At 37.0% G+C, this 24,923-nt stretch overlaps 1 protein-coding gene across 3 annotated transcripts in view; it reads left to right on the forward strand.

Annotated features, from left to right (window-relative positions):
* The window catches only part of TRPS1 (transcriptional repressor GATA binding 1), a 194,626-nt gene that overhangs the window by 36,364 nt on the left and 133,339 nt on the right, over positions 1 to 24,923 (forward strand). For all 3 annotated transcript variants that reach the window (XM_072410719.1, XM_072410718.1, XM_072410720.1), the window contains one exon: positions 18,146 to 19,050. In XM_072410719.1, coding sequence (XP_072266820.1) covers positions 18,148 to 19,050 — 903 coding nt within the window. In that variant the 5' untranslated portion in view covers positions 18,146 to 18,147. The remainder of the gene's footprint in view (positions 1 to 18,145; positions 19,051 to 24,923) is intronic.

Genomic DNA, 24,923 nt, shown 5'->3' on the forward strand with positions numbered 1-24,923 from the left:
TGCTGATAACTGTAGCCCATGTAGGTTTATTTCACAAAGGTTAACACAAGGGTGGACGTTTTTCTTGGCAACGTTGATATCAATACACACACTGCTCCTCTGTTCAATGGAGTAGGCATGACAGAGAACAAGAGAGTGGCAACCCGCTATACTCGCGCTCGTAGGAGTACACAACCGTCGTTTGCCTATCCCCCACGGCACAGGTCTTGGGCGAGAATCATCTAAAATATGTAAATATTTTTGGTAATGTATTGATGGCTCTTCTTCTTGGCTGTTGAAGTGTTACTGAGCTTGAGGTATAGCAAGGATGGGCCATTGTTAAAAAACTGTGAACATAATCTGCTATGGATGTGATCGCTTTCTTAGGCCTATGTGTTTCAGGCCTATTCCATCACAAAGCATAGTTATTTAGAAATGTACAGCAGCATAACCTGACTTGACAGTTCCTCTTCTACATAACTGTTTTGTTCTCAGATCTCGCCATTAAACCACAGGAAGATGCACTGTGTTTGTGAATTTACATCCAATGTGTACTCACTGACAACACCGTGCACATGTGGTTCGAATACGACCCTAATTACTGGAAATCCCTCCCCCTGTATTTTTTGTTATGTCATTTTTTTACACAGGGTACATCATATTTGTAGTCAGTGATTTTGTCTCAATTAACATCACTTTTATTTTTTTTATTACAGTTTAGGTGTATGTTAATCCAGAACCATATAGCCTCTTTTCACGTAAATTGAAAATTGGACAGCACAGAATTTAAATGCCACACCAAATTTTTTTTATCTGATATTAAGATATATTTATTAGCTTTTTTATTTATTATTAAGAGATATCACTAGTCAGGTGACGGTGCTTAGACTGAGATGAGGCCCAATCTAAGTTGGTAAGCTTCTTTTTTACTTTTACACCCCTTATCTCCAATCCTATTGGACAACATCTGAACGAGCCCTAAATTATTCCAACTTGTTCTAATTCTCTTTATATGTAAACTGTGGCCGTAAGTGACATAAAAGTAAGACAAAAGTCTGATTGTCCCCTCTTACTCTGCCCACTCCTCTTCCATGATTCTGTAGACCTCACTCCTGTTCTCCTTTCTCCGTTAGCATTTAGTAGACAATGAAGAAGTATAGAAAGCTGGTAGAAACAATCAATTTATTGTTGGAAACTAAGATTCTGCCATAAAGATAATGATCGTTGTGTATATTAAGTGTTGCTGAATACCCCTGAGCTATAATGTTGCCAGATATGAATGGACCTTTCTAATAAAAATGTAAATTATGTGCTAGTTAAAAAAAAGCGTTCTTAACAGAGGCTTTTTCTCCATTTCCTTCTAAAGGAAGTTGTTTGGGCCAAAAGATATATGATGGGAAGTGGAATGGTGAAAATATAATTGCCAAAGTGAACTCAGAGTCACTCTATCGCAGACCTTTGTAGGTCGGGGGTGTCTAAGAGCTTAGTGTGTGATTTTATATGTGTGCGTACAGTATGCGTGTGTGCATACTGCATTTCATATATAAATACACACACATAGTATATGTAACATATATATATATATATATATATATATATATATATATATATATAAAACCATGCTGTACATTAATGCATGTTTTTGCTGCAAAGGTAAAAAAAAAAAGTGCATTCACATCTTCTTTTACTTATGGCCATGCAGTAGTAGGCTTCCCATTTATTGGCATTGCATGGCATCATGCAACACAATGCACAGTGCAGCAGCAAAGATGTGAACTCATAATATAATATCTGCATGGTGTTGGATGCATGACCACCTACTGTGGTTCTTTCTGCGGACAGCTAAGTCATTGTTAGAACATTATAGTGGCTGATGGGAGGAACAACAGCAGGAAAAAACCATAAAATGCACAATATACCTGGAAATAACAAAATAGCAGGAGGAACCATAGTGAGGACCCTCAAATACATCTGGAAATTTTTGCAGCGCTGCCGAGAGAACAAAGATTTGCCATGCCGCCTACTAGCTGTTTTTACAGGTTGAGCCCTGTTAATATTTTTAACATGGCAACACTTTTAAATACAAAGCAGCTATATGATTTATTATAGAATAAGTCAGCATTATTTTAGTGAACCATCCAAGTTAGCAATAACTCTATCACCATGAAGGAATAGCCAATAAAAACTGTTCAGACACAACAAAGTCCCGTCTGCACAAGCCTACTCAATCTTTGCATCTTCTTCTGTCTTCCCCTAGAAAGACAATAGAGAGTTTTGTATACTGCAGTAATTTATAATCTTTTCTTACATCTTATTTTTACAATATTGTTTTTTATCAGGTTTTATAAAGGGTACTCAAAGAAATTACATTTGCCGTGTGTGTAATTATAAGTAGAATTATTACACCAAGAGGAAATATGTGCATTCACGCTCTCGCTACTAAAGTAACTGCTTATAGGAATAATATTTATCGACCCATAAATGTAATATTTTTTTTTCTAACATATGTTTTATGATTCTGGACATTGGCCAAGATTTAAATTAAATTTCCTTTTGTATGGCAGAGATCATTGTGAGCGCTTTTGGCATCACCCCATCTTATTATAAACAATCAAAGCCAAAAGAGTAAGAAATCTTTTATCAAAGCTACAAGGAGAATTCATTAAAAATAGCAGTAACACATGCATTATAGGATTTTCTCAGAGATTGCATATGGGGGAGTCAGGCCGCACAAAGCACAAAATAAAAGCCACAGGATTTTAATCATATATTTATCCTTTGATAGATCCCATGTGTTCCAGTGATCTTTTTTTGTGTGTTCCTAATTACACTAGATCTGGGATAGCCAAATGTAACACTCCGCCTGTTTTGTGGGTTGTTTCTTGTACTGTTCCAAGCTGGTAATTCTTTGGAGTTTTTAAAAAATACACAGTGATGTCAATACCTTTATTAAAAGTAAATAACATTTCTTTAATATAGTAGATTTAGATTATGTGATTACACATACAGCAGACATCTCACTAAAATTGAAGGTTAGCTAATGCTGGCTGGGCCAAAAATACCCGCTCTATGTAGGTGAAGAACATACATGTAAATGATAGATTTCTACTTACCTTTCACCTATCTTGCACATGTTGTGCACAATCAAAGATGATATTGTCCGGCCGGGTTTGTTCTGGAAAGCAGAGCAGGGAAGATGCTCTTGAAATAGACTGGCGCGTCTTCTTCCCCAGATTTTGTCTACTTTGCATTCTTAAAAACTCAATTGGAGACAAGAGATAGGACAATTATAGGAACAGCACACTTCCAGGAATGTGGAATATGTAATATTATATAATCCTAAAAGTGTAAAGCGGTCCACAAATGGAGGGCAGTCCATTATTCAAACTTCTGTTGCTGGGTCAGGTTTGCCTGCTGTGATGTACAGTTATCCAATAAAGCCACGTATCTCAAATATGGGCCTGTAGGTATGGACAATCCAACCACAGAGGCTACAGAAGATCCCAAAGTGTTCTGCAAGGTATGCAATGAAGCATGGAGGTACATATTCACCAACTTCACCCTTTATGATTATGGTGTAGTAAATCTGTAACATCTCACAGTGTAGGGTACAGTGAATGGTTTGGTTGTCATTTAGGTAAAAGGGGTCTTATGGTCAACATTTCTATGTGATTTACATCCTATTCTTTACTGTAAAATTCTAGTATATTGCAAAGCTTGCTATAGACATGACATCATCATAGGTGTCCATGGAATGAATAGATTTTACCACTACTATAAAAAAAAAAAAAAAAAAAAAGAACAGCTCAAAGACCGTTCAGGACAGTCAAAATTTATCAGATTTGAAAAGACTACAGTTCAAGTTTGGTAGCAGGCCCTATAATTTTCGTTTTTCTTCTGCCATGAAGCTGCCCTCAGCGATTGTATCCAAGTAGTTATAGTGTAACATAAAATCTTTAATATATGGTTATTCCATAATTGAGATGATATTAAAAGCCAACTAGTTTCATACTGTTCTAGTGAATGAAAAATGTTAATTTGCAGTGACTAATCCACCATAGGAAACCTTCTGAGAGCCTTTCTGATGCTGTAAGCATCTATGAAATGAATAATCGTATTTTAGGAGGGAAGGTCTATGTTCTTGATTAAAGCCTGAGTTAACCCATGTCATTTTTATTTGTGCCAATTATTCTGGACTCAGTAATTTACAGATATTCCACACTTTACTCATGCTTCAATATTCTTCAGAGCTTCAGCTTTGACGATTGTTTGGTTATTAAACTTTTGTTAAAGCTGAGTCATTGGAAACCACTTATATTGCAAATAGAGACTTGTGTATAACTAAAGCATCCTGCAAGACTGACTCAGCTCTTGGTAGAAGCTTGTTAAGAAGTCAGACCACCTAAAAGCAATTCCTATTTTTTTTTAATATATATTCTAAATCAGCTTAGCAAGGTGTTTTAACCTTGTTAATATCATGGAGCCCTTGAAGTACCTATCATGTCTTTAGATAAACCCTGCTATAATTGCTATATCCACAGCTCGCTGTACATTATTGTGATGGTCAGTGGGAAGAATGCCTCTTTTATTGCTGACTGTTGGGAAGATTGTCACCCTTACAGATAGCCAGAAAGATCATTTTTTTTGGTGCTCTTTATTCAAGGAATCCCTAGCAACTTCTGATGGAACCCAGGGATTCCACGGAACACTGGTAAAGAAACACTAAAGTATACTATGAACACTGTGCCATCTTCCCACCCAGAAGATCAATCTTTTTTTCCCTAAGAAATGTTTTTACTTTCTTATATTCAAATATTTGTTGACATTTGGTGGGGTTTGGAGGCTTCTTTTGCTTCTTATGCTTTGGCCAGTCAATGGAGATGAAAGAGACCCATTCTTTAACTATTGTAAGGTGATGCAGGGGCAATGGTAATATTTTGACAACAGTATTTGAAGCATGTAAGGAAAGTAATGCAGCATAAAACAATTCAACACTTTGCCACTGTGTAGAAGTTTCTTGTAGTACAGACCGGTAAGCTCCGCATTCTCTTCTTAAGCAGAGTGAGTCTTGTAGCGTCAGGAACTGCATAGTTGCTCCTACAGCTCGGTGCAGCACACTTATAATGTCACCGCTACCAGTGACGGACTTGCCAACAGTGGGCCCCTGTGAAGAACTGAATTGGGAGCCCTGTTGGATTACAGGGGTCTAGATCTTTTGTGCAGGGGCACACTTTGCATCTCCCTATGTCCACCCCCTGACTGCAAATAGTATCTGAGTTTATAAATGCATTTGGGACAGTTTTTAAGGAGAACCCTATCATGACTCTATAATCGCCTTCTCTAATATCCCTCTACATTAGAACTCACACTGCTTAGCCATTTAGGTTTTAGTGGTTTAACAATGAAGCTTGGGGGAGGATTGGAGGAGACAGCACAGACATACCATCATCAGTGTGTATCTGTTTCATCACTATCTAATCATGTTTTGGCCAAGCTGGATTTTTTTGATTGAAGTGAGGAAAAGTAAATGATCTGGCTGGTACATGGGTTAAAATAGCGACTGAACTGTTTTGCAATTTTTTTTTTTTTGTAAAATAACTCAAGTGTATATATTTGAACTGTGTTATTAGTGGTTTGACTACACTGGTTTTGACTGATTTCATTAGAATTGTCATGCAAACTTTAATTATTCCCCATTAAAACTCAAGCCATATTGGCCATACATAGCCACCTCAATCCTTCTACAGGTTCACCCAGGACAGTTAACATGCACATAACCTTACACACCAGACTAAACTCCAAGCATGATTCATATTTCTGATAAAATGTATGTGATGAGTTTAAATTGAGCAACACAATATAGATAAAGAGTTTTTATTGAGAAACTCTTTGCAGTAGTTGCTGGTGGTTCAGAGGACCAGTATTCACCTAAAAGAAAAGTTGATTGATGACAGCATCAATAAACGTACTAATGTATTCCAAAGAAAGACCTCATCTTGGAAGGGGAGATCTTTTTCTGGATTAATTTGCTATGAATTAATGAGTGATTTATGTGGCATGGCTCGTTTGAAGACTGCACTTTGCTACTCAATTGGACTTAAAAGTATCCCTTTAATGTTACAAAATAATCGATGCTTCTGAGGAATGGCGTGGGAGTGAGCAGGGTGCTGTAAAAAAGAGACATGTGTTTTTACCTATGCGTTTGATCAGTTGATGGGTTTCAGTCTATTCCAGCACAGTAAATTTAATTTGCTAATTGCAATATGACCTCTGAGCTAGTTTTTTTCTTTGAATATTGATAAAGAGCTATTGATCTTATAAAAGTTTTGGATAAGTGAATGGTTTCATGTGTAGTATTTTAAGTGCATTTGAAGCTTATCTTGGTCCTATGTCCATTATACTTTAATTATTTTTAGCATACACGTCAGTTCTGTAACCTTCATAAGCTGACCTTGGGGCGAATATACTAAAATGCCTTTGCATGTCTCTAAAACTAATTACAAGCTTTTTATGAAAATATGGAATCCTGAATACTCTACTATGCAAATGTTCACACATCACTGGCACTTTTCTAACTGGTCTGCCACCCTCAGCCTTTTTTAATGGGCCAGTTAGTTGATATACTGGGCCTGATTTATTAAAGCTTTCCAAGACTGCAGAAGATAAACTATCATGGGCGATCAAGCAAACCTGTAATGGATCTGGTCCAGGATGGAAAATATTTGTCAACTAATAGCAAATGATTTTAGAAATTATTTTCTGGATTTGTTGGATCACCCAGGTTCTCCCATGATAGTCTATCTTATCCAGTCTTGGGGAGCTTTATTAAATTGGGCCCACTGTCTCACTGGTCAGAGGAAAAATGATTGTATCTGTAGTTCACCAATCTGCACCTGCAACATTCTTTGCTAGATTGGATTCATTAATCGATCTTCTGTTTAGTTTTTGATAGAAAGGCCACCAGGTCAGGATTACCCAGTAAAGCCATCTACGTCTATATTTATGTGACCTTTGATTTTAGTAGAATGTACTCTAGCAAATTTGGCACTGTCCATTGACTGTTCAGTTGCAAAGGTGAGCAAACTTTAAAAAGTTTGATCATTTGTGGTTTGGCTGAACTTGCAAACTGAAAAATGTGGAATCTCCGAACTAGAAATCTATTTGTCATTGATTGGATTTCAAACTCGGCTCCAGAAAAAGTACATATTTCGAAGCAGCAAATTAATAACATTTATACCAAATGCTTTGGGAAGCTCCTGGAAACTCTGCATAATAAGATGATGGGATAAAAAAAAAAAAAAAAACCTGATCCACTTATACAAGGGATGCAATAAACCTAAGGGAGCAGATTATAACCCAAGGACAGCTTTTTGTCCCCTTCTGTCTGAGATGTTTTGGGAATCTGAAGTGCCAAAAAGAACACTATAATTTGGATCTATCTTGAGATCTCAAATATTTAAATTAAAGAAAAAAGTGGTCTTTTCTGGCTTTGTTGCCTATTTTTTAGTGCTGCTAGCTGAATAGACAACCCTACTGAAAATATTGTAATTGGGTAAATAAAAAGAATAAATGTGCACAATGCTCACAACATGTATTTATGTTGGCTACAATTTATGTGGTGTTTTCCCCAGACCTGTTAGCTGGGTGCACCACCCAGCTCTTTCCAGTAACTAATCGCCTGTTTTTGGGTGGTTGCTGAAAAGTAGCGTCAAAATACAGAGAGGCTGGACAGTTGGGACAAAATGGAAAAATAATGGAAAAATAGGACATACTGGAGGGCTGGGCATTAGAAAATTGGAACAAAGCATAGGGGGTCGATCAAAAGCTGACAAAATTAGAGGGGTTACTGGATTCCTTTGGCTTCCTATTGTCATGTGTCGCCCCACTCATTTTTTGACAACTCGGTTACAGCTTCTCCCCACCCTGGGAAAAAAAATTCTGAAAATTCAAGGGATTCTTTTTTTTTTTAATGATGTGAATATATCTTAAGTTTCCCAGAATAGTGATTAAGATAGAGATTGTGTGAGCTCAGATATTTTGATCACAGAGATATTTGGATCCTTCTGGCTGTAGATTGCTTGTTTTTGGCCAAGTTGGTGATGTAGCATTTTGAGACCTATATAATACAGTACTATTTTTTTTTTTATCTTATTACAGAGTTAGTAATACAGTGACTCTTTTTATTCTTTTTATCAAATAAAGCACTTCATATTTTCAGATTAGTGGTCTTTCAACTGTAGTGTTTGAGTCATGGCACGTTTTAAAGATTTAATTTGCTTTATCATGGGGTTTAATCAGTGCAAATGGCACTAATGAGGGGGTGTGGACAAAAAAACAGTCGGCATCATGAGATGACAAGACAAACCATTGTAATTTAATATGCGTTGAGGATTCTTCGCCCTTTGATTAAAAGGATTCCAAAAGCATAAGGAGATGCATCACACAGAGGAGGATTATGATCACCAAATTTAATATCTGCTTGGAGAAAAGTATCCTTATGATGTGTTTCTTCTTTATTGCATCATATGCTCATTTGGTAATTGATGATCTTCCTTGTACATTAACCCATAGCAGCCCCTTTTGAGTTCTAGTTACTGCCTATGTCAATGGCAAATCTATAAAATGATTCTGTAAACTTTAAACTATATCTGTGATCTATCAGTCCTAGAGTAATAGTAATTAATAAGTAATAAGTTCAGATTGTTGTGGACACCCCAAGGATGCAAATAATATTAATAATAATACATATATATACATCTGCATTTTTTTAAAATCCCAACATGCATTTTTGTGCATCAAGATGATCTATCTGTTATTCTTTATTTGCCAAATACTTGTTCCTGTTCTGCGGCTCAGAGACAGCCAGGCAACACTTGCAGATACGGAATAACATCAGCACAGATTTCCTTTATATCAACTCAGTCACTGTGAAAAAAAAGAAAACTTACGTGATTCCCTCTTAGAATCAATATTTTCAGAAACTCAACAAGGGCCTAGATTTTAGTGTGGGTCAGTAGTAAATTTGGTAACTCATAGTTTCACAGTTTTCACCAAAGGATTCCCCCCTACTTCTTTTCGCTTACTACTGTTTGTCTGCTGGGACAAGAGTTGAAGGAAAAAAAACATAAGAAAACACAAGAAAAGCAAACAAATAAAATCTGGCATTTAAGCTTAATCCTATTCAAAATTTAAACAACAGGGCTTTAGGCCAACATGTAAAAAATATATGTTTATTATTATTTTATTAAGAAAAGACCAAATGTATGACAACATTCAGGTCTGCGCAAAATTGTTTTATTCTTCATACATTTTAACTTTTCTTTCAATTCTGTGTTGGTCCACTTGGTTTTGCCAACTTGTTGACGAGTGGTTGAATGATTTCCAGTAAAATGTTCTATTGAACAGTGCAGTTTCAGATCTGTTTTATGCTGAAATCCGGTTTAGACACATGAGCCTCACAGTTTCACAGTGTCACAGAGCATTGTTTCCCAAAGCTGTGCAGAGCCGGCACATTATATAGACATCCAGGTAATAGCACCTGTGTAACAGCTTCTTCATAGACAACTATTGAAAGCAGAGCTCTGTGCATGGTTCTTGTTCTCAATAGCTTGGGATGCATCTTTGTAATTCATGAATGTTGGCAGCACTTGGCTTTGTGTTGTGCTATAGTAGTTTAATACCACAACACCTTACTTTAGCTTCTTCCATTGGCCTCGTGTGGCAGAAGATCCTTTGAAACTCCTTTAGAAAAGGTACTAGGAACAGTTCCAAACCCAGTGTTTGTAAGAAGACTCCTTACTGCTGCAACAAAAATCAAGTCCCCTAAATTTCACCTATTCATCTTTCTGGAGGGGGAGAAATCAAACTTTCATTTTCTTTAGGAGGTGTAGGTGTTACTCTACCTAATACTTGGTGTGTGAAATAGCGTGTTCTTCCTTGGCCATTGTTGTTCCTACCATTGACAATTGTGCCCTGTAGAGATAAAGCAACCATGATACCCAGGGGAGTACACACAATTCAACCAATTCAACACTTAGAAGTGTTGAGTAGTGGTGGCACATGGAGCTCATGAATTAAATAAACATGTCTTCCCACCCACCGAAGTAGCACGTGTCTACCTGCTTTTTATTTTCAAGGAGGCTCGCAGTTACGTTTTGTCATCAAGGAACACCTATCAAATTATAGAAATGTAAACAGGTAATAGAACATCTGATAACACAACTTTTAAGTTACATATCAGGATAAAAATTGCCATAATGCTTTACAGCCATACCTGGCCTTGGTCATAGGTGTTCATACATGTCAACTACCTGGGCAATTCAAAATAGGCCTATGATAAAAAAAAAAATATGATCCATATCAAAATGAACAGTAGATCCAGGAAATTGTACTTCATCTGAAAGAAAATGTAATTATTAAAGCTGTTCAGAACTTAGAGGAAGTTATCTCAGGCCGTTATCAACTTTTCACGTTTTATATCATAAGTTCCTTCGAGTAGTGATCTCATTTCCAGCATCTCATGTCATGCTTATACTATAGGTACTATATGTTCTTACTCTCCTGAGTGCTGGGAAATATACCATCCCTATAAAATTTAGCAGCAATCAGAATAATTATGAACTTTTGTGGAAATCGAAGACTGCAGGTCTTCATGACATTACCAGTTATGCACTAGAAAAACAAAGTTGGTAATTCCAGATGCTGTGGTAACATCTTGACTTTTAAACTGCCCATTCGACATTGCAGTTCAACAATTAGGCTGAATTCACACTGCTGCGTTGTGTTAATGTATGCACATTGACATACGTAATAGTGCAGAGTAACGCATCAATACAAATTTTTGTAAGTATACAATACAATGCACAATGGTTCATTGTTGTACATCATCCTGCAATGCAACACAGGACATTGGTAAGTTGTGTGGGGTTCCACTAGGAATGGATGTCACCGCAGCACATCATTGTATCAAAACAGTATAAATTGGACCTAAACTAAATATTACAAAATTGTGAGCAGGCGGGTTCACAAGGGACATTGTCTGGCCCTTTTTAATTAAAAAAAACATACCTGTATGTTCACTTTCTTTTCTTTAATAAACACTGAGCTGGTCATGCGCATCTTAGTCCCATCAAAACTGAGTTCCATGAATGCATTTGCAGATGTTATGTCATTCAGGCCGGCCAATCAAGATGGACAAAAAAAATCCCAAACTCAGAATAGGACCCAGGAAAGATGCTGGGGCCAGTGAAAAAAGGTGAATTCAGATAAAACATTTCCTGACCCTAAAGAACTTTAAGGGAACAATTTTTGAAGAAGTATGGCCAATGTGTATCCCTTTTCCTAAACTTCCAAAGCTAGAGAAGACTCAATCATTCTACTGAATGAGAAAAAAAAATGAAACCTGGCACATGCCCTCTTCTTTTCCTTTAGGTCAGTTTTTAGCAATGTCCTGCACAAATTGGAAAGCGTAGTAAAACAAACAAAGATACATATTACAAATTTGACAGAACTTGCAACAAGGCCCCAGTGTGTGCACTTAGCAAATTAGGCTGCATCAGCAAAGGAAATTGTTTATGGTCTTTAACCACATTCAAAATGATACATAATTCTCGCATGAGTCATTAATGTCAACCAGCAGAGCATTTCCCGTCACATGTGCTTGAGAAAGTGTTGACTGTATGCCACTTCACAATTTCCAGGTCCACCTCAACACTACCCACCACCATTATTGACACCTCATTTTGAAATCTCTCCACACACCACTTGAACACTCACTCATCTCTTGCCAGCCTGACGGACCTCTCCTCAAGGCTTTCCACTCTCTCTCTTCCTCTCCACGAGGCTATAAATCAAATTAAGAGGAGGTTGGATGTTTTGAAATGTTCTGTAATCTTATGTGTCAACCATTTTCGTTTTGGCCTACTGAAATTTATCATCGCTTACATGGGAATTCGACAGACCATGGATGAAATTTATCTGAATAGAAAGGAGAATTGTTTATGACAGAGATCATGCCACCCAAATCTGCTGATAAATGTTTTTCGTTTATGTGCCTTTTTTTGTGTTCCCGTAAATAACGTTGGCCTTTTTTGTTTTAGAAAAACTAGTGCAAAGAAAAAAAAGGCCACAAAAGGTTTCGTTTTACACCCAAAATCATGACAGCTAGATAATGGCCTGTGGTAGAAGGTTAAACCGCCGTTTTGTGTCAGAATATCTTTTCCAAAGCAAATTTGGTCGATTGGCACAAATATGCCGTAACCCCTATGAATCTTCAGTAAAGAAGAACTCAAATTAAAAAAAATAGTCCAGAACAAAAATGCCTCAAATATGTCACAGTTATGTAAATCCTAGTGGCTGTGCAGTACTTTACAGGGTGCAATATATATATGTCTGTGTTGCAGACTTGTGGCTTGCTACAATGTGACAGTATTGCAGTCGGGTCAGTAAGAAAATAGAGACTTAGGCCAGTTCAGACCACGGGTGAATCCCTGGATGTACTACCATTGGCTCAACTATGGTCCCAACCTCCCCCTTTCGAGTGAATGGGATTCATGTGGTTGAGGCAGATCATGGAGCAGTTCCTAAAAAGTGAAAAATCATTTTAAACTATTGTTTGAAGATTGTCTTCGCAACTGCTTGAAAATTATGCTATGGTGGTGTGAATTGGCGCTCCTGGGTACTTGGCTTCAGTGTCTGCCACATTCAGCAGCTGCCAACTGCACGTTTTTTCACCTTGGGTGTCCCAAAGGGCCCTTAGGAAATTTTTCGTACAGGCAGTTGACAGCATCCTGGCCTAAGCAAAGGCATTTATTGGAACTCTGAAGCACTGCTAGCCCTGCTATTCAAAAATAAATAATATTTTGTGCTGCAATATGTGTTCGAACAGACCTTTAACATTGGTTTCCCCATTGGACTTTAAGGTGTATATAAAGCCAAAAAGTTTTTTTCTCTTAGTTGTGGGTAGATTGGACTTGCTAAGATTTGACTGATATCCTGGGCTTTAAAAGGGCTTGTTCAGACTGGTGGTGGGAACAGTGACTTCTGTGCAGCCCTTGGCAGCTGTCTTTATGCCATCTGCTCAGCCACCCTCACTACCAGCATTTGTAGATATTACAGCGGTGGTACTAAATTGCTTACTGTTGCTCCCATTCGTTCCTTCAGTGGCTGTGGTTGAGGCTCTTCAACCACGGACAGGGTTTCGGGTTGTGAGGAAGTATTTACCACATTACAACCTCACTGCCAGTCTGACCTAACCCATAGATACCTAACTAACTCATCTTCTCTATCTCCTGTCTTGCTGATAACATTTTACCAGGCTCTAGAAAGTTCATTGCAATTTGAAACGCCAAGACAGACAGAAATGCTTTGCTTCCCTTAAGAAGAATAAGGACATCCCTGTCTGATTTGTACTTCAGTCTGTATCCCTGTTGCAAACTTCCAAACTATTTTCAGCAATACATGAAGTCAGAGTAAATTAAAAATGAAGCCCTGAAAGTATTACAGATTTTGGCTTAACATGCATTTATACCAAGGGGTCCATTTACACAATGTCTTACCTCCTTATAGAAGCTGTGGCTTGTTCTTGGCATTTTTCTTTCTTTTATTATACATATATGTATGTATTTTGAATCTGTATTTAGTAGTATGCCCTAAATCCAGTTAATGGACTTGTCACAAGTCAGTATATTAAAAACAAATTATATGTTGAATTAATACTGTAAGGATGGAAATCTGAACTTCAATTTGAGGTTTACAGCACAGGATACCATTCCTGGAATATGAATGTAAATTTTGACTTTCAGTGAAAATTAACAGCTGGCCTCTCTTCATGCTTCTCTGCCTATGATATGTATCTGCAATCACTCGTCCACCACGCTGTGTTTTCTCAGCAGCAAGTTCAGAACAATGATCAGTTGGCAGGTTGGATGGGAGCTATAAAACAATGGTGCTAATACTGAAGGCTGGCCAGGAATTTCACACCTGGTTTATACCAATGGACATCCACAAGACCTTAGAGAGAAAATGGGCCAGGCTGTGATTGACAATCTGCTTTACTGTTTGATGGATGGTGGAGTCTTGTCACAACTAACAAGTGTGGATAGAATGCTTAAAGAAATAGTAAGGAATGAGGTTTATTCTGCCCACAAACTTGCAGATATTCTCTTGAGAAAGACATATGATCAATACATTGATACTTATCCATCAAAAAATGAGTTGCCAGAATGGTAGCATTCATCTCAGTACTTGGCAAACAAGAATATTAATACTTATAGCACTTTGATCATGTCCTCCACCATAGAAAACAAGAACAACAAGCCCCCATCTCACGTTGGAAAATATTTGTGTATTATAATGAGTCATGCTGACCAATCTCAAGCCCCATATATTTGCAAGATTTTCATTGCCTGAGTTTACCCTATGTGATTATCTCAAGTGAAAATCTAGTGTCAGTTATTAGTCTGACAGTGTTACCAAGAGGTAAAAACTCAAAGTGAGATTGAAAAAAGAGGGGGTGTAGGGGTCAAAGTAAGGTATAGGCTTGTAATTTTATTTGTTACATATCAAATAGAACAAGCATAAAATGGAACATTTCAAGGTAACTTCCATTGTATATAACTGGGTTTATTGTAGGTCCCTAAAGTAAAGGCAGTAGGAAATCTCCAACGTGTTTCGCAGGAGAGTTTCGTGCTTCTTCAGGAGAGTTTTCCAAATAAGACACATCACATAAGAACTTACATTAGCAATATTTTGTAGTAAATGGATAAACAAGTTGTCAGCAGATTTACCAGCTCTAGGGATGACACAAGAGTACACTAGTGTTAAATAATAGTTTAGAAGATAAGCATGGTTTATAGCCTTGGTTTAAAAAGAGCAGTTTCAAAGCAGAAAGTTGTAGCAAGGGTTAAGGAACCTAGCTGTTCCTGATCCTTGCTGTTTTTGTACCAGAAACAAGGGAATAAAAGAGGTTCCTTCTACTAGATACAATGGGCCTGACTTATCAAAGCTTATCAGTGAGGCTGGGTGATCCAGCAAATCTGAAAATTAATTTGCTATTCGTTATCAAATGTTTTCAGTCCTGGCCCAGATCCATTCCAGATTTGCTGGATCACCCAGTCTCGCTGCTGAAACTGTATCCTCTCCAGCCTTGGAGAGCTTTAATAATTCAAACCTAATATCTACAGTCAGACAACCTTGTTTAATGATCCATCATATTGGTTTGGTAATGAACAAGCATTTGGTTGACTAAGGGAAGATTAAGGAAGTTTTTTGTTTACATGTCATATAGCAGCAGGATTTGGGACTCTGACACAAAGGCTTTATTTACTTCAAAAATATATTTTGTGTTGTTCTTTGTTAGAGTTCCTGGGTGCACATGACTCCCTAAAACAAAGCACGTTGACCGCCAATGATTTATGTTCCGCTAAAACTTTCTTGGGTTCTGTACGTACTGAAGCATTTAAACAGAACCTTAAAAAATAAAGCCTTCCTCGGTGTCAGCCTGGCCTCTTAATTAGCAGCACCATGCATAATCATGCATTTTAAAACGCTGTTTACAAGATGCCGCCTGGCTGACATTTACAGGGGAATTTTTCATATTTAACAACAAAACTGACATTCTCCAAGCTTGATAAATAGGTGTAATTAATTTTTGTAAATAACGAAGGAAACTTTTAGAGAGTGCGTTGTGAACTTCAAAAGCAGTCCTGCACAGAATATAAATGCTAATGGAGTACTAATAATTATTAATAGCGCCGGCAAGCCGAGCTCGTATAAAGTGCGGGGTCGGCTAATGTTAAAAAATGAGAATGGCTTTGCATGAAATTGTTAACTGAAAAACTGTTTAGGCTCCCATTATAATCTCCTTGGGCGAAACGTGATTTGTCCAGCCGTTGATGTGTTGTGCTGTTTCTCTATCTAACTTATGGCCTGATTGCGGACAGTTTCTTTAATGTAAAAGTCTCACAAATGCGCTCGTATTTACACAATATGTCTGCTTGAAAAATGTTCATGATAATCTTTCCTGGAAAAAGGGAATCTATTTTAGAAAACACGTCTAAAGTTCTATCTGTGCGATAAACGGACAGGGGACATTGATGACAGCTGTGGCCATATGGTCAGTCATCAGACAGCCATGTAAAGTAAGCTAATCATGGAGAATTAGCAAAAACATGGTCCATTAATGGAAAGCTCCATTTGGGTTAAAAATAATAAAAAACAACAAATTTTTATGATGTCTGCTTACTTATGCTTGACATCTCTTGTTTGCATTGCCTTTACAAATATTAAATAAAGTTATAAGGTTGTATCATGTAGATGTAGAAGTTCCTTGTTTTTGAAGGTACAGCTTCCAAATCTACCTAATCGAGACAAAACATCGTGAGTTTTTGACCTGGTACAAGCAATGGCTTCCTGTTAGTAAAATTTATTCTCCGTCTATCTGGCCAGTTGGATAATTTTAATCTGTACTTTTTCCTATTTGCTTTTATATTAAAAAGAAATGCAGTTTAAATGATTGAATATGTATTTTTAGCCTCATATTAACATTAAAAAAAAACATTCATTGGCAAAATGCTTTTTTTCCCACAGACAAGTCATCAACACACAAAAAGTTTCCTTTGTATTGTAGATTCATGATTTATAGTTGACACGTACTAGCCTGGCAATACAGTTAGCTGTATTCATTCTGCACAAGCTTTAAACTGATCAGACAATTGTCCTAGTGCCAGTTTAACTGCTCCCTCTACTTCCTATTGACATTCATTGAATTAGAAGAAAAAGATGGATGTTGGTTGCTGGTCAATCTATATTTTCAACAGTACTGGAGTAATTTTACAAAGCTTTTCTAGTTCTAACCACATTCACTTTTCTTTGGAAAAAATACACCTATGCAAAATGCCACTGATCTTTCTTATTCAATGAATCTTGAAAAGGTAGTTTAGTGCTTGCAAAACAAATAAAATTCATCTTTTAGCCTAAATCTCTATTATTATTTTTTTTTTTGCTGAGTAAAAATTATATATTAATATGGTGTGTTTATTATTATTTTTTGGAATATAAAGCCCATAAAGGTAAGTTTTAAAAATTTGGGATAGACGCCTCCTAGTCCCCACTGTCTATATTAGTAAGAATTTTGAGCCCTTTTATTTTTAGAATCATTGCAAATCATGCAAATTCCCTAGAGATTGAAGGGCTTCCTGTCTGATAGTGACCAGGCTAAGCAGATCTGTTGGCTGATTGCATCATTTACTCTTCTTTGGGATATACAGGACATGCTTGTAGTTCGAGTCAGCCAATGACATTTAATTGACAACCTAAAAGAACATGGAATATAATATGGAATGGAAGAGCCAAAAAGAAGAATGTTTTTCCCCAACCCTAGCTACATATTATTATTGTTACGTTTTATTTACAAAAGTCTAATATGTTAAGGAGCATTATGCCACCAGCTGGATTGTCCATTTGTAAATCTGTCCAGAAAAAATAGCATTAACCGATAAAAATATTTTAGTATATATCTAAGTATTACCAAATTTTCCCTCCAAACATCCCTTTTTCTCCTAAAGCTTGTGCCAGCATTTGTTTTTTTTATCTTGTTCTCCTATTTTTTATTTTTTTACTTCCTATGACATTATCACCAAGCTTGTAAATGTCTTGCAGAGGCAGTTTCCCAGGAGCCCTTTACTTACACACAGAGAGTATAGTCAGGTTACTTTGTATTTATGTTGAGGAATAAAGAGAAGGATGTCAGATATTGAGTCTTGTAGTTCATTAGAAAACGCCATTGATGCTGGTTTGGATTTCAGTGCGTAAAGATACTATTTGGTCAACCAAAACAGGACGTTAGGATCACACTGGAATCACCAGGCAGTGCTTTGTAAAATGATAAATAAAAGAACATTTACATATCTTGCAAAAAGATACTTTAAGATAAATTCCATAAAAGTTGGTATGGTCTGATACGGCTTCATTATTAAAGGTGAACCTAACGCAAATCCCTTTTTACTGTTTACTAGCAGCTCGTTAGATAACTTCTAATTTTGTTGCTTGAAATTCACCATTGCTGATTTTACCAATGGGTTCTGCAGACCCTATTTTTTGAAGTATAGTTGTCTTAAATAATGCAAAGAAACGGTATTTAAATGTTTTTTCTTTTGTGCCCTCCTAGATATGGTCCGGAAAAAGAATCCCCCTCTAAGAAACGTTGCAAGCGAAGGTGAAGCACAGATAGATTCTGCTGCACCAGAGCAAGAAGATCTTTTAAGGAACTCAGAATTTTCCACTGATCCGATGCAAGAAAATAGTGAACAGGCTAATTCTGTGGAATATAATAGTGAAGATCAAGGTTTCCATGACCAAGAACCTTCTTCAAGCTTTAAAAAAGACTGTGAGGTTTTGGGAACCAACGAGAGAGGTGTGCTCAACTACAGCCACTTCAAGGTTAGAAACCTTGCCTACGATGAGGTGACGGATAGGAATATGTTGACACTGACGTCTTCAGATCCCAGGGCTGCCTCAGAGCCCTTAAAATCCCCACTGAAGCCTGAAATTGATGACACTCAAGAATTAATCTCTGCTGCAGTTGGAGATACCTCAGAGACCAGAGAAGAAAATGACTTGTCACCAAGGGCTGCAGACCTCACGGTGCAAAATCTTAAAGTAGACTGTCAGAACTCTAGTCCAGCCTCGGTGGCCTCTGAAAACCTACAAGTGCCTTTAGATGGGAGTTCAGGGCTGAACAAATCCCAAGCTGTTGTGTTGGTCAGTGACAATTCTGAGTCAGCACCTTTGTCCCCAGAGCTTCAGGATTTCAAATGCAACATTTGTGGCTATGGATACTATGGGAATGATCCCACAGACTTGATCAAACACTTTCGCAAATACCACCTTGGCCTACACAACCGTACAAGGCAAGACGTTGAACTTGACACCAAAATTTTGGCGCTTCATAATATGGTACAGTTCAGCCAATCCAAAGATTTCCACAAGGTGAATCGTTCTGTGCTTTCAGGTGTCTTACAGGACATGAACTCTCAAAGACCCGTTTTGTTCAATGGAACATATGATGTGCAGGTTAGTCTTTTTTTTTTTAATTGAAAGCAATTTCAGATTTTAAACTATAATATGTGGTTGCTTATCATTCTAGGCATGTAACAGTTATTGTTTTGAATGTTTGTTGATCTTAAGAACTGTTAGACTTTAAATAAGTACATTATGTAGAGGATCTGCCTATAGCAATCTCAACTGCATACATAAAAATTTTTTTTTTACAAAATTGGGCTCCTAAAGGATCGTTGGAAATTTGTATCTCTGTGGACCGGAATTTAGCAGTATGATGACAGTGCAGGAAGTAATGCTTGATTTATTTCTCCCCTCTATTCCATTAATTTAAAGTGGTGATCGGTGGTCATGAAGTAACATTGCGTCCACTTATCAGCACTTTTAAAAAAGTAATGATAAACATAATGCTGGTAAGTGGAAAAAACTTGTTCGAAACAAACACCTCTGATCTCTATTGTAGCCCATTATGTTTTCAAAGTGTCAAACATTTCATGTCAAGAATTAAAAGGTACTCATGCTTGGTGATGATCACAGCCTTCCATACTGAAAGTGGCAATCACGCTAAAACATTATGATCTTTCCAGCCTGTTGACACTTTTTAAAAAAGGTGAAATGGCTTTATTTGTGTAAAAATAGGAGCATTTTCCGACTTGATATATCAATCCCTTACTGAACCTTAAATATTTATAACTCGAATGAAGACAGACTGGCTAAAAATCAACACTTTTTTTGTTAATATTAAATGTTATTTCTGCAGTTCTATATTGACCTGCCCTGTGTCAGCCACATACTTTAGAATTCACCCCTGATCTCATTAATTAGTTTAGATCTTCACATCCCCTGCATAATGCTGTAGTCAAGAATGCTGATCACAGAATAAAAGTTATGTTTATTCGAGTATTGTGCAGCAGTGGTCAATTCCACTATTGATCTATTGTACTAGCCATGGTGTATAGTTAGACTGAAAGAGATCTTGGAACTGGAATCAAGAGGCATTTGAGGCTGATTCAGGTCAACTGAACCTACCGTCAGAATCACTATTACAGTAGTCCCGGTATATCGTGTTTTCTGCAATCCCGTGGTGTTGTATTGAAAAGTGCAGTGTGGGGATGCTGGAAATTAAAGGAGGAACAAGTCTGGCCAATCAGAATGCCCCATTCATTTCAATTTAATGAATGGGGCATTCCGATTGACAGCATGAATAGACAGCAGCCAATCACAACTGGGATTTAGTTGTGATTGGCTGCTGGCTATTGGTGCAGTTGAGGAAAGTTGGGCATCCGTGTAACCCCCGCGTTAAATGGAACTACTGCACTAAAATTTAGTGCACTTTACTTTTTAAACAACAGCCTACTGACTAGACCTGAGAAAGTGTGAGAATGTTATCCCTGTAGCCTTGAAATCAGAAATGTTTATTTAAAGGTAGGGGTGTAGAGTGAAGACATCTGACATGAAAGGTAATTCCAACCAGTTCATTGACACTACCTTTGGACAGCTGTGAGTCCTCTTCAAGACTTTTCTTCCTTACAGCCTTAACATGCCATATGCAATGCTTCCTATGCTCTTGGATAGCAGTACATGCTGAGATGTGTACTTGTTCCCAACATACATAGCAGCATGTTTCCTAAGCTGCAGCAAAATAATTCTCCAGTTAATTTCACACATAATAGGCGAAAATGCTGCTTAATACATGTGTACAGCTAGTAATCTGATAATCCTTTGTGAATGGGTATTATTAGTGATATGCTCAAAGCTTCATGACTAGTGCTTTTCTCCTTTTTCATGCTTACTGTACTAATGCTTTTATGTATTGAGTGTTTCTAAAGGCTGTCAATAGATTGTAAAAAGGGTAATTAACCACTTGTATGTTCACCAAGCACAGTTTGAATGGGACTCCAATATTTTACTTAACAGAATTACCAAAATCAGATTGAGGATGCCGATTAGAGGAATACTCCAGTTTCAAGGCTTCTAGTTTTCTTTGGTGTGTGGAAGGATGGTAATGGAAGTAGCAATGAAATGGGATCTTGACCCCTGGTTTTAATGAAGTATTTTTTTTCAGTTTATGTTCTTGTACAAAATTAGTACTATGTACTATAAAAAATTAGAAAGGATATCATTTGATGTATCTATCAAAGTTCTCTACCAGTCTTTTTTAACATTTTTACCATAAGGGACCCTTGAAATAATTTTCAGGTCTTGCGGAACCTCTGTTATAAGAAGTATATCCCCAGCTCACAGTACAATTTTTTTACAGTCAGTTAGGGTCAATGACTCTAACATTGCTGGTAAGTGGGAAGGGTGACCCCCTTATAGATAGCCAAAATAAAAATTGGTGTCCGTTAAACTGAACTGAAGAACACAAATTGCTAATTGTTCAAGGAACCCCTAGAATTGAGCCCTGGTTGAGAAATAATGTTAGAATATTATCAGTAGTTAAGAAATAAGTTCAGTGTGCATAAAAGCCCAACTCAATGTGTATTTGGAATGGGATAAGAGATGAAAGGTCTTCAGTAAACCTAATGCAAATCATATATACTACAAGCAGTGTTCTTTTGTATCGGATTATGTCCAAATAGAAGCCAAGTAAAGACATGATGCCCAGTCACCCTGCATCTTACTGACCTCTTACTCCCACCAGCCTGAGCAGTTGTCTGATGAAAACCGGGTGGCTACTGAAAAGTGCCAGGTGGTGCATCGGGCTAAATGGGGCTGGGGAGAACACTGGACATCTCAAATGTTAGCTGCAGCATTTGAGCTGTGACCATTTCATTACATTGGAACATGGATGGATCTTTGGTGCAGGAACACATGTTCTACATGCCTATCTGCAACCAGCTTGTTTTAAAGCCATACTTTCCATTGATGAGATATATCAAGTTGGTACGGTGGTCCAGTCACACGATTAGGATGAAACTTTTAAGATGAAGCAATGTAAACTGTATACCCCCCGTATACAGCATAAAGCATTTCTGGCAATCCCGGAGATGGACCATGTTCATCATAACTTTTTTTTCTTACTATTATTATTGGTTAATAATTTTTAGTGCTCTTTAGAAGTAAATGACTTCAGTGAGATATGATTGCTAAACTTTTGCTGGGACTCCTATAACATAAAAATTTGAATCCACAATTAAACTAAACATAAAAGAAAGCTATTTAAATTGTGCCCCCTGCCGATCTAACAGCTGGAATATTTAACAAGCAGAAATTCTTGTTGGCTGACAACAGATAAGTTATTTGTATATGTCAGCCATCTGTGTCCACCATACCTAGGTGTCATTTAAACTGAATGACTGCATTCAGCTATAGAAATACATCAACTGAATGTTCAGATGTCCATTTCATCCATGTTCTGTGTATTAGGAAAATGATAAAATGTACAGGGTAGTTTTGAACAAAACATATTAGTTATAAGTAGATAGAGGAAAGCCTTTATTTACTGTCTAGTTTTTATTACTGTGTGTGTACCTGTTGGGGTGATTTCCCATTCCCTTCCAGTGGCATTGGCCATTGTAATAGGACTTAATGGGAGCCATCTTACCAGCAAGGATAAAGACAACAATAAACAAATTGGGTGGTCAAAGGGAGTAAAAAAAGAATTGATGAAAATGGTGAAGAAATGGCAATAGAGTGGAGAGGGAAAACTGGCATTGCTGTTGGAATTCAAACTCAAGGTCTATTTTTGACATAATGCTCATTTAACTCAAGAAAGCAACATATAGACATAAGAAAAGAAAAGGAAATATGTGGGTATCTTTTGGTATTTGAGCAGAAGTTTCCAACTTCAACTTAGCCAGGAAAAGGAACACAAGGTACCTTGTGTAACACAGGAGACCCATGTACTAGAACAACTACTTCCAGCTAACGATGTCATGTTTTGGGGCTTCAAAATTCATGTTGCTCTAAATTGTATTGATTTTTCTAATATAACATTACCTATTCATATTGAAGCCAGGGGCATAAATATGAATAATTGGATCCTTTAGCAAAATTAGAATGGGGGCCCCTGGCCTTGCTCTGTACTGGCAGTGTCAGCTATGACAATACAGTGCCATTGACCTTAAAATAAAGTATGCCAAAGTCAAGGAGACACAGCAGCGAGCTGTCAGCATTGTCAGACTAGTGACCGGTGCTTTGGAAACAATTATATGTGTAGTTGTGACATCAATATGATTAATAATATTAAAAGGGCCATTATGACATTTTTGTATGATAACACAAATAGATCTTTTGCATACCATTGCTCTGTATCGTTAATGCAAAGTTTGTTGAACTCCATAAATTAACTGTAAACCTCAGCTGTCTTATGAGATTTTTTAGAGGTAAAACTTTGGGACTTTTTGACTGCATTAATCATACAAGGTTTTTGCAGTTGGTAGCAGAAGTTCAGCAGGCATTGTATCTACATTGCTAAAAGAGCAAAGCAAATTCTTCTTACTGCATGGAGGGGATCTGCGACCAGCAAGGATCTTGAGGTGTGACTTTCACTTTTTTTCTTAACAGCCCACACTGATGGGGCAATGCTACTACCCTATCTCCCGTAGCAATCTGTTGGTGGGCTATTGTCATTATTTACACCTCTGATTAAAATGCTGCCAGCATGTTTTTTTGTCTTTTTTTCCTTTAGATCCCAACCCTTCTCCACTCTGATCCAAAAAGTTGTCCCATAAGATGTAAATGCCCTTGTTGTTGAGATGCCCCTTAATTTCTGTTCATGTGAACATTGTAGAATTGCAACTACCTATAACTATCCACTTGTAAAAGTGATTTTTCAGAATAGCTTGATTGTTCAATTTACCATTCATTTTTTTTACATGTAAGTTTTGCACTTGAGCTTTTCTCTTTAAGAGTCTGTTGTATGCAATAAGAATGTACAAATTTTAACACCCAAAAATCAAACGCAGCTACACTGCCAGAGCCACCATTGTTCAAAACCTGAACCTTTCCTATAAAGTTGTATTGATCAGTGCAAACCAAAGGACCAGAGTGCATCCATGGGATCAAAATTATCATTCATGACTTAAATAATACTTATTCATTACACCAATATAAAATGAATACATTATGTGACCTTGTACGTGAAGAATAATCCTTGCTTATCGTATCTTATGAAACATGAATTATGCATGCTGTAAGACTAGTCAGAAAAAGCTCAATAATTCCTGTGGCTGAATTATGTTTGTCTTGCTCATAACATGCTGCTTCGGTCAGTGAGTGCTAAAGAACTTTTTTAGGTGATTAAGAAAATTTAATTCAGTACTGTGCTTTTTTTTCCGAAGTGGAAAGTTGTATGAATTGTGCAGTAACCCATGAAGTTTAAGCAACAGTTATCTTAAATGTGTTCTAGTTACTGTAAACCGATGAGAGGTCCAGGTGATTTGTTACAGAAATTTGCATATTGTCATTGCTTTGTGCACTCTATTGAATATATTGTATTTGATTTAAGGGGGCTGTAACCTTGTAATTGATTATTCACTTGTATTTGTCTAATAAGTTTAAATACTTTTTGGGTAGCAGGACAGAGCATAGACAAGCAGTGAGCCTTTTAGGTTGGGAAGCACGTAAATTACTTTTGGTCATTCTAAAGGAAAATATGCAGTCTTATTTTTTATTCCCCATAAACATGTAGAATGAGATTCACTTTCTTCAAACAATCTCATTAATGTATTTAAATGCTTCAAAAATCCTTCTTTCTACTATAAGTTAAAATTATGTAGAGACACTCATAGCTGTTTATTATATTGTATGCTAAGGATCTGCCCATTGTACACTTCTTTCTCCAATGGATAATCTACAAACATCTATATTTAAAATATTTAGTAATAATACAGTTACCATTAAGAAAGCATATCGGAGCATGTAAAAGTCATATCTGTTAGTAT

Source organism: Pyxicephalus adspersus, chromosome 5, assembly GCF_032062135.1.
Source record: "Pyxicephalus adspersus chromosome 5, UCB_Pads_2.0, whole genome shotgun sequence".
Taxonomy (NCBI): Eukaryota; Metazoa; Chordata; class Amphibia; order Anura; family Pyxicephalidae; genus Pyxicephalus; species Pyxicephalus adspersus.